The sequence below is a fragment of the Mesoplodon mirus genome (genome assembly GCF_964341445.2).
Source record: "Mesoplodon mirus genome assembly, chromosome: 4".
Classification (NCBI taxonomy): Eukaryota; Metazoa; Chordata; class Mammalia; order Artiodactyla; family Ziphiidae; genus Mesoplodon; species Mesoplodon mirus.
In genome coordinates this window covers 176,152,753-176,163,388 of record NC_138979.1, presented here as the reverse complement: position 1 = coordinate 176,163,388, position 10,636 = coordinate 176,152,753, and the positions used below count along the sequence as shown (strand labels likewise).

At 50.5% G+C, this 10,636-nt stretch overlaps 1 protein-coding gene across 3 annotated transcripts in view; it reads left to right on the top strand.

Annotated features, from left to right (window-relative positions):
• The first annotated feature begins 1,523 nt into the window (after positions 1-1,523).
• CCDC88C (coiled-coil domain containing 88C) overlaps positions 1,524-10,636 on the top strand; it is a 127,341-nt gene continuing 118,228 nt past the window's right edge. For all 3 annotated transcript variants that reach the window (XR_014293892.1, XM_082618971.1, XM_082618972.1), the window contains exons 1-3: positions 1,524-1,746; positions 2,496-2,596; positions 9,634-9,742. Coding sequence is in view for 2 of the 3 variants with exons in the window: in XM_082618971.1 (XP_082475097.1) it covers positions 1,687-1,746; positions 2,496-2,596; positions 9,634-9,742 (270 nt within the window). In the remaining variant the exon portion in view is untranslated. The remainder of the gene's footprint in view (positions 1,747-2,495; positions 2,597-9,633; positions 9,743-10,636) is intronic.

Here is a 10,636-nt window from a genome sequence, read left to right as displayed (position 1 = left end):
TTTCCAGAAGAGTTGGAGTCAATGTGAAAAAAATTTTGCGTGCACAGAACGGGGCTTCTAAACAGAGATGGGCATAGATACACATTTTACCTATTTTCCAACTGATTTTACAATATAGGCAATTAAGTAATCAAGGAATTAATGAATTTCTGGTGCACAAGAAAACCACATAAGCTCGAAATTTTAGTTCTTCTGCAGTCTCCCGCTTTCTTTTCTGTCACCCTGACTTCCTCACTTCTCTTTAGCGACCCCCCAGCCGACTTGGTTACTGGGGCCACAATCTCACCCCCTCTCACCAGCTCAACAAGATACTGCACAACTCGGCTGCAATACTACATTTCACCGGTAGATGTCGCAGCCCTAACACTTGACAGAGTCTACGTTCACATTACTGACAAGCAAACCAGCAGTCATTTAGCGCCTACTGTATACTCGCCGACAATTATGCTAGGCGCTTTCAGGTCAATACCGCACCGGTGGGCTCATCTGGGAAACGAGTGAGGATTCGATTCGTTAAATCGTATAAAGTGTTTTGCATAATGACTAAATCGTAGTGTCAAATTATTACCGGCCCAAGGTGAGGCGGCGGAGACCACCCGGGGTCCACCGCAGCCGTCTCAGCAGAGAGGTCGGCGTCTGGGCCCAGGGCTTGCTTTCCATTCAGTTGGGGCACTTGTCCTTTTTCCTGTCGCCTACCACCAAGCTGCTGGTACGTCCTCCAAGTTGGGATCCGGAATTTGTCTCCCCTCTGGCAAAGTGGCGGTGGTGTTGGTGGGTGGAGGAAAGGGTGTCACAGCTGGGGCGGGTCCAGGTCGGGGCAGCCTCATCACCGCTTTCCTGCGGGCACTTCTAAAAGGCGGGCAGCCTGGGAGGTGGCACGGTGGGGCGCAAGAGGTCGCGCTCCTAAGGTCTAAACTCAATACAAACTTTCCTCCTTTGACTTCCGGGCCTGCGCTCTACCTGCCCGCGAGACCGACCCCAGCACCTGAGGCACGCGGGCTTGGCCCTACCGCCACGGAGCCGGGCGGGGCCTCGGCAGCACCTGGGAGGCTGCACTTTCCTGGGGCCGCCAGTCTCGGGCTGGTGGGTTTCGCTGGGCCCCCAGCGTACCCGGGTCGACTTCGGCGGGCAGGGCGCCCCGGTCACCCGCCTCCCGGGGGAAGCGCAGGCCGGGACCCACGCTCCAGCGCTCCGGGCCGCACTTGGCGCTGGGGCCCTGTGGCCGACGCACACGCGCAGAGAGGAGCCAAGTGCTGGGGCCCCAAGCGCGCGGAGGCTGCGCTCGGCGTAGGCGCGCGGCGGCCGCCCCAGGTGCCGGCAGCCGGGTCGCCCCCTCCCCCTACGCACGTGCGGGCCGCCGCCCCCTCCTGGCGACCCGCGCAGCCGCGCCCGCGCCCGGGCGCCTGGCCCCGGCACCGCGAGGCGGCGCGCCAACCGCCCAGGGCCGCCGAGGGGCGGAGCCGCTGTCCGCATTGTTCCTCCCCGAGCGGCGGGCCCTCCCCTTCCCCCAGTCCCGGGCGGGGCGCGGGGCCGCCGAAGCCGCGGAACGTGGGCTCGCGCCCCGCCTTTGTCTCCCGGGCGCGAGCCGCCGCAGCCCCGCGCCCGCCGCTCGCTGCCAGAGCCGCTTTGTGACGCGGCGCGGGGGACGGGGACGCGGGGCGCGGACCCGGCGGGCGCAGCCTCAGCATGGACGTGACCGTCTCGGAGCTCATGGAGCTCTTCCTGCAGAGCCCGCTGGTGACCTGGGTGAGTGTGCCCGGCCCCTCGCCCCATTGTTGGGGCACTAGCTCCTCTCCCGCCCGCCTGCAGTCGCAGCAGACCCGACCCGGCTGGGGCCCCGGAAAGCTCTTGGACGCAGAGGATTCATCAGGTGCCCCCGGCCGGTCATCAAGTGTCCCGGAGTCCGGGGGTATTTCCAGCTCTGGAGCCGGCGCGCCCGGTGCAGGACCCCGCCGCGCTCTCGGCCCGGCTAGGGGCTGAGCGGGTACACCTGTTCCCACCGGGGCGTTGGGCCGGAGGCCCTGGAGCGACACTCTTCCGGTGCTCACCCTGGCCCCCCATGGCTTTGACCATTCGAGAAAAGGACCTATTCCCCAAAATATCCTCGTGTAGTTTCTGAACCCCTGAGACCAGCGGGTGGATGGCGGTGGGGATTAGGGGGTTCCCAGTGAGAACGTGTACAGGCTGCGCTGGGCGCACTGATTTCCAATGGATTTGAGACGTGAGAAATTTATTGAAAAGTCCCTTTTATTTTTTTTTCCCCCTCTGACACGCCGGAGAAAAGTGGCGAGGAAGTTTTCTTTTTGCTGTCTCGCGTCTGTTGCTTGGCGCGGGGAGGGGAGCGAGGCCCTGGAGAAGGGAAGGGTGCTGTTGAAGGGTGGGTGGTCTTGGGTGACCCCCTCCTGCCCACAGGGGCTCTGCCCGCTTGGAGAGCTTTAGACTGTGCGCGTGGAGGTGACTTTTCCTGCCTTTCTCTCCGCGTCCCCTCCCCGCAGGTGAAAACTTTTGGCCCCTTCGGAAGCGGCAACCAGGACAACCTGACAATGTACATGGATTTAGCGGACGGCATCTTTTTGAACCAAATCATGTTGCAAATGTAAGTTATATTCGGGGAGGAAGGAAGGAGGGAATGATGCCTCAGCAAGTCGAACTTTAAGGTTGTAGAAATGGAATGTGAAGTTGCAGTGGAGGGTTCTTTGCACGTCGGGCCACTGGTTATCTCAGCATTAACGTGTCTTTTCGTCGTTTGTGGGGTATGGAGAACTCCAGAACAGTGGGTTGGCAGCTTGTTTGATGAAAGGAATTTGAAATTGAGTGACTGTCATCCACATGGTGTAGATAGTGCAGTTGACTTCGAACTCAGGGACTTGATTGTTGTTTGAGTAATGACACGAAAAAAACCCTTTCTTTTTGGGGGCAAGGAACTGTAACGGAGAGTGTCTGGTTACAGGAAATGTCGGGTGGGACCAGAGCATCCGTGAGTGACTATAAAGTTTCATTCGAGGTCAGGACGCCTGTGTTTCTGAGCTCCCCTTCATCTTCCATTTTCGGTTGCCCCAGAGCAAGTACAGTTGGTGAAGTCCCTTCTCAGGAACTGGATCGAAAGTCACTGTGTTGGGAGAGGCGCAGGGAGCCAGAATACTGTGGTGCTGTTTGTCTTGAAGCTTAAACAGGGTCTTGGTGGAAGTTACACTTGCTAGCATGTTGGTCTGACCACATCCTTTCCTGTTGCTGAATTCTGCAGAGCCTGTCTGATTGACAGCCTGCCACATGTAGGTGTTGGCTCCTGCCGCTGCTTTCTGTTTTTAACTCACGAACTGCAAGGAACATATTGGCACTGAGTGTCGGTATGATTCACAGGCACTGGAAGCAAAATAAAACATCCTGATGTTCTCTGTGGATCAGGCCCTTATGCTCACCTACTCACCTGCAACTAAGCAAGTTGTCATACTGGAGCATGAACCCCTTAGCTGATGAGAATCAGCTTCGTTTTTGGCCCGCGTGGGAGGAGTAACAGTCAGCTTTGGTATATTCAGAAAGTGGTTTAAATACATCTACCTACAAAGATCTATTTTAAAAAATTTCCCGAGAACATTGCTTCTTTGGTTTAAGAAGTTACCTGATGTCGTGCTCTGGGAGAGACATCTCAGTCTTAATGTTTTTTTTGTTTGTTTGTTTTTTTAAGGCACTACCACTGGTACCAGTCTTGAGTTTGATTAGATTCTAAAGAGACAAATCTGTTGTCAACTTTGGCAGCACGTCTCCGAGAACATTGGTGAGAGGGAGTTTTCCTCGGGTTGTCTTGTGGCATATTCAGGTTCTGGCACCTCTTCCCCCCTCATCCTGTTAGACCCCGAAAATTGCTGGATTCCATGGGTACAGCAACTAGTGAAACTTAGAGCTGTCCTGTTTAATTAAAAAAAAGCAGCAGTGTCCCCCAGCCTTTTCATTCAGCTTTTACACCCAGGCGAGGGGAGAACAAAAGCCCTGGGACTGTTTCTCTTTCTTCCCTGACCTTTGGAATTCCTGAAGCGTTTACCACTTGCCTGTAAATCAGGAAACCCTGTTGGACCATTCCTTTGAGAAATGCCAGCTCATCACTTGTTCACACTCGGCTCGCGGCTAAATTCAGTTTGAAGGGCTTCTCCCTTTCCCTTGACACTTTTAAACGTTATTTTCTCCTCTGTGCTTCACCGAGGTAATCGTGCTGGAAGTGGGAACTGATATGTTTGCAGCTCTTCAGGCCTCAAGCAGTGCTTCTGGGTCCTCTGGCCAGGGTTGGACACCGAGGAGGGGACAGTGGGGAAGACGGGTGGCTTTCCAGAAGGAGGAAATCAAGGAGGGAGAGGCACAGGCAGCGCGCAGTTTACTGACTGAGTGATCGCAATGATCCTGCTCCAGGTGACAGAAATCAGAGCATTGTTTGCTCTTGAAAGTGGGCAGGGCTTGACTGGAAAGGGGGCACGAGTGAACTTCTGAGGGTGGTAGAACTGTTCCATCTATTGATTGGAGTAGATTTCATCTTTCAAAACTCATCAAGGTGTAACTTAAGATATATGCATTTCACCCTAAATGTAAAAGTTACCTCAAGGGGACTTCCTGGGTGGTCCAGTGGTTAAGACTCTGTGCTTCTAATGTAGGGGGTGCGGATTCGATCCCTGGTCGGGGAACTAAGATCCCACATAAAAAATTACCTCAAGAAAAAAACAACGAATTTCAACCCTAGTGTTGAAAGCCTAGATAGCCAGCTTGGGTTCAAATCCTAGGTCTCTCTCATGCATGCTTTGTGACGCTGGGCACATCACTCAACCTCTCAGTTTCCTCACCTGTAAAGCTGGAGGGAAAGTACCTTCCTTAAGAGATGGCTGTGAGGATTAAATGATGTTAGTAATTAGCACAGTGCCTGCCACTTAATAGGTATTGGCGTTGGTTATGTAGTTATGTATCCACCTTCTTAATCCAGAAAGGATTTGGGCACCCCCTAAGAGTTCTTTTTTTTTTTCCTTTTCTGTCTACTTTTCTCCTACATTCCTAGTCTCCTAGATTACCGCATACTTCTTAGCCTTAGCTCTCTCCCAACAAGATCTAGGGCAAAACTGGACTCTGGGACCCATATCCTAGCCCCACATCTAATACTACTTGAGCCAAGCCTGTTTTCACTTCTCCCAAGTGGAGGCATGTTAGCAGGTGGGTGATAAGGCTGTTCTGCCGTATCTCCCATGCTAGTAACCCCAGCTGTGTTCAGTTCACCTATTTTGATAAATTCTCTCCAAGTTGGTAGGACCTGAGAAAATTGCAGAGAGCAGTGTGCTAACCTGTTGCTGGAGCTCAGATAAGAGGCGTGTTACCTAACACTTCAGAGCCATATGGAGGCTGGCTGGGGGTCACGTGACTGCACCTGGGCATTGTCTCTGGCAACTGAAGAAGGCTGCGGTAGTAGTCTCTGGGCCCTGGCCTCCTAGTGACATCAGTGCCTGGAAGCTGGAAAGCCCTGTGGGCTCAGCTTTCAGGGGAGGCCCAGGTCTAGGAGAATTCCTGAATGAAAGTGAGGCATTGAGTGGCGTGGATGGAGATGCTTGGGAAAACTCGCTGAATAGCTCCTCTGTAAATGCAGTGTCTCTGGGTACCTACTGGTAGTCAAGGGAAAAACTAGGTGTCTGATTCACTTTGGACACATTTTTCACGGTCTCATAGGAAAATCAAGAGCTTCGACTCTAGCATCAGGTAGACAAGTTCAAATCCTCCCTCTGCCACTTACAGTGCTCTTATCTTGGGCAAGTTACTTAAACTCTCTAAGCCTCAATCTCCTGATTTGTAATAAGGGGGATGGTATTTTATGGATTTGGGGAGGATTAAATAAGATTATGCATCATGCATGTATAGGAAATGCCCAACAAATGTCAATCATCATTATTGTTAGCGTGCAGCCCAGAGCTGGGTTTGTGTGTGTGCCCACGTGCGTGTGATGGTGTACATCTGTGTACGTGAGAGTGGACACCTGAACTGATGCAATGGCTGTTGAGTTCAGCTGAGAACTTAGGACTGGCTGGGGCTGAGAGCTTGTGCCTAGGCAAGGCCTGCGTTAAATCCAGCACTGTTTGCTTTGTTCAGACTCCTTTCTAACCCCTTGTACTAGCTGCAAAATTATGGATAATATATTAGTTATTCAGAAGTTGGAAATAGCCTCAGACCAATGCGAGAGTTTCTTAGGCTTCTCAAAAGCGTTTGAATGATCATTTTTTTCCTTAGTGTGCTGGAAGAGGAGTTATGTTCCCATTTTGCAGATGTAAAAGCTGAGGATAAAGGGGCAGATACTGATTAGTTGAATGAGTTTGTGTTGGTGCTAGAGAGTTGGAGCAAAAAAGATTTTTACTCATGAACTTGAGTGATATTCTTTCATGGCTGCAGCATATGACACTCTTCATGGGGCCTTTGAGTCTGTAAAAAATTACACAAAAACATTCACGTTTGTTGGAGGGAGGTCGGAACATACAGATGAGCAAAACAAACATTGCCTATAATTTTACCATGACGAGGTAGCAGAATTAATATTTTGGTGTTTCCCAGATATTGTCTATGGTATATACGTATAATATATGTTCCTAATGTACTCTTATACAAATTTGGCCTCAGGCTACTGTTTAACACCTTTTTTTATTAACCTGTGATAGATTATCAACATCTCCATCATCTGTATCAGACATAGTTTCTCCATTCAGGGTTTTTTGGATTCAGTTTTAAATTTAGGAAGTCTTTGGAATATGATGGAAAGTTGGGGGCTGGCCTTTTCACAAAGGAGGGAGGCAAGGTTGCTATATATCTAAATTATAGTTCTCTTTAAAATTTTAGGGAGAGTTGATTTCTTTTTTTCAAGTTAAGTTTTTATCAGGAGGAGGCCCCGGGGGCCCACACTTTGGACTTGTATCTCTCCAAGTTCGGACAAGCTACCAGATGCTTTGTTGCACCCTTGTCTCTCTCCTGTCCTCTGACATCCTGATGTGGGGCTGTGTGGCTTTGCTTTCTAGGGCTGTCATACAAAGAAGATCCTTATTCTCAATCATGGCTTTCAGGGAAACAGTCTTGCCGTGGTTCTTTGATGTCCTCTTCCTGTGATCAAGAACCAGGTACCACGTGTGCCAGTGCGGACCTGGCCTCCCTAGAATGATAACCTTTTAGCGCTGGAAGGATCCTGTGGTCATCTTGCAGATGAGCACAGTGGGGCCCAGAGAACTTTGGCCAGTCCTGGCCCCATTTCCAAACCAGAATCAGTAGCTCCTAACCCACTTGCTGCTGAGGGACAGGTCGGGATTACACAGTGCTGGGCAGAGTGGGGATAGGCCTTCCTTCACCATAATTGACTTTTGTTCGATTTGTTTCCTAATCTCTCTTTACCCTGAGAGCCTGATTTAAAGGAGGGAGTGCTAATGATCATGATAATTAGTCTAATTATTCATATAGAACCCCCTCCCCAACCCCCGTCACCTGACAGCCTCCCAGGCCCTGACCCTGGATCCTGGGTGTGAGTTGTGCCATGACCTGTGCAGTGAATGTCCACATGTTTGCCAAGGTCTTCCAGCTTCTGGCACTCCTCAGGGGGTCCCCATCTGACTTAATGAAAGCTGGGACTACCGTAACAACAAAACAGAAAAAGCCCTGCATGTTCTCGAAGTTCTGCTATTTTAGGAAGCATGTTTGTTACTTGATGAAATTGCTTCTCATCTCTTAAGGTGTCTGTAGTAAAGGGAAGAGAACTGCATCCTTGAGATAAATTACTTTGTCGTGCTAGGTGCACTTCTGTAGCTAAAATGCCTTTGTGGTTTCAATTCTGAATGCCTCCTCTGCTGCTAAATTAATTGCCACTGAACTGTTAACCTTTATTTTCTCAGTAATGAATGGCTCCAGAAGAAACATGTAACATGTAAGTGGCTTGGCCAGATTCTAGTACTGTGTGGGGACAATAAGAAACATTGTCCCCGGGCTTCCCTGGTGGTGCAGTGGCTGAGAGTCTGCCTGCCGATGCAGGGGATACGGGTTCGTGCCCCAGTCCAGGAGGATCCCACATGCTGCGGAGCAGCTAGGCCCGTGAGCCATGGCCGCTGGGCCTGTGCGTCCGGAGCCTGTGTTCCGCAACGGGAGAGGCCACAACGGTGGGAGGCCCGCGTACCGCAAAAAAAAAAAAAAAAGAAACGTTGTCCCAGGACGGTTGAAAAGAGGTCCTCTGGTTGTCCCAAGGAGCCCATGTGACTGTTTTAGGAGATACACGATGATTGAATAAAGTTCATGGCTGATTATTGCATGTGATTCATAAAGGGGTTTGCATATACACAATACAGTGTAGGGACTCATAGTGTTGATATCAAATATTTACTTAATGGTTGAATTTTAAACAGCTTGTGTTATTAAGAAATTGTGCTTATAGTGGCATTTGAAATAATTTCTATTTTTTTCCTGTTTGTCAACTTTGTATAAATTATTGGCTTTGAATGAGCTGAATGGCATTGAAATTGATTTGCTTAACTCCCCAAATTCCCCTTCTTGTGCTATCATCATCATCATCATCATCGTCATCATCATCATCATCATCGTCATCATCATCATCATCATCATCGAGGGGCCCGAGTACCGAGAAAGGAGGAAGAGGCCTGTCTCTCCTCCATCACAGCAGCCCCTGGGAGGCTCAGCACCCTTAGCACAGGGCTCGGATGACAGAAGAAACTGTGAAGACAGCCCTCATTTGAATGAAACATCCTTTGTGGTGCCTTGGGACAGTCGAATGGCAGGGAGGGCTATGTTAGGAAAAGCTGTGTGGGGTACATGGGGAGAGGGAAGAGAAATCCGTTCCGTTGAGTCTGTGCTCTTCAAATAGGAGATATTTTTGACACTGAGAATTTTTGAGAAATGTCCTGTATGTAGATGAGTGAAATTATAAATCACTTAATTCAGATTCCTAGTTTCATCACAAGCAGACCTGACTTTTGCCTGAGATTGGAAAATAAATGACCCTTTGGGGGTTTCCCACATGAATTATTTGTGTCTCTTCACATTTCTCTTAGAGTGTGTTGTACATCACGTAGTATCGCATACTCATGGTGGTGGTTTTTTGAGATAGAATTGTGCCCCTGGCATGTAAATCACAGGCAAGAGCAATTCGGTGACAGGCAGGAGACCGGTTTGAAATGGAACATTAATGATTTTACTGGTTTAGGAAGTCAGAAAGTGTACTATTTTCCCCTTTTCCATCTTTCTTGATATTTCACGTATTTTGCTCTGGTCAGCTTTGAATCCTTTTTAATCTTCAAATATATTTGGGGGTAGGTTATTGATGTTTACACAGTGCCACTTTTGGGTCTGCACCGACACTTGGTTGTTTATGGGTGCTCTGGGGCCAGAAATAACATTGCTTAAGGGCCGGTGGGGGGCTAGGTGCTTGGGGGGGACAGGAGGTGATGTGGCTCCCTGGAGGTCCACGGCTTGGCAGTGTGGCAGAATTAGGACTTGACTTGAGCCACTCTGTCACAGCTGCATAGTAACCTAGGCTTGGAGTGGACCGAACGCGCAGTAGCGGCTGGGGTAGGATGGGGTGTGACGGATGCTGGGAGATGCAGTTTTCCATTCCCGTTTTTCTCCCCCTAGAGATCCCAGGCCAACAAATCAGCGCATCAACAAACACGTCAACAATGATGTGAATCTTCGCATTCAGAACTTGACCATCTTGGTGAGAAACATTAAGACCTACTACCAGGTAAGGCGGGCCCCCCCGCGCCGCCCTCCCTGGGTTCTGTGCGTCCGGCAATACCGTCATTTGAACGGTTTCCCCACAGGAAGCCGAAAGGAAACGGTGGTCAGGCATCTGCTTGTTGAAACTTGGTGTGTTTGCACATGCATCCCTTTTTTTGGCATTGTGAGAAGGGTCAGAGGTGGGATGGCTCTACTTTGTCCAGGGAATGTTCTTTGAGCCGTGTGCAAAGCATCGTGCCTGGTGCTGTGAGGGCCCCAGAGACGAGCCTTGGTTCGCAGCCACGGCCCAAGCACACAGTCGAGTGGGGACTGGCTGGCGCGGGCTCTGGGAGGGGCAGCCTGACACGGTTGTCACCCACAGCTCCGTGAGTCTGTACAGGAGTGATTCAAAGGGTTGAGGGAGAGAAGGGACCACAGAAGGGTTATGTTCAGGCCAAATATATAATCAGTGAGCGCCCAGCTGGCAGACAGGAGCGCCGGGTTCACAGTATGGGATGTCTGCTTGTGAAATGCTCCCCATATCCCATTAGCAGGTAGTCGGTGGGGTCAGACAAGAAGGCCCAAAGGGGAAAGGGCTGTGAAAATCCCCATCCCAGCCTCGGGAAGGTTGGGTGAGAATCTTGGATGATGTTCATGGTCTTTAGATAGCCGGCATTGATGGGAAACAGATTTAAACTTTGCACCTCAGAGCCCTGATTGTCAAACTCAGCAGTGAAACTTTTTCCCCCGTATGATTTTCTTGAGTCCCCAGGTGAAGCCCTAGCAACTCTGATTGACTTGAGGGCTGGGGGACTCTAGCGCCCTCAGCTCAGCCCCTCTTTCTCCAGGGCATCTCTGTGGGTTCCCACGGCCCCAGGGAACACAGTTTGAGAATCACTGCTCAAGAACCAGTCCCTTC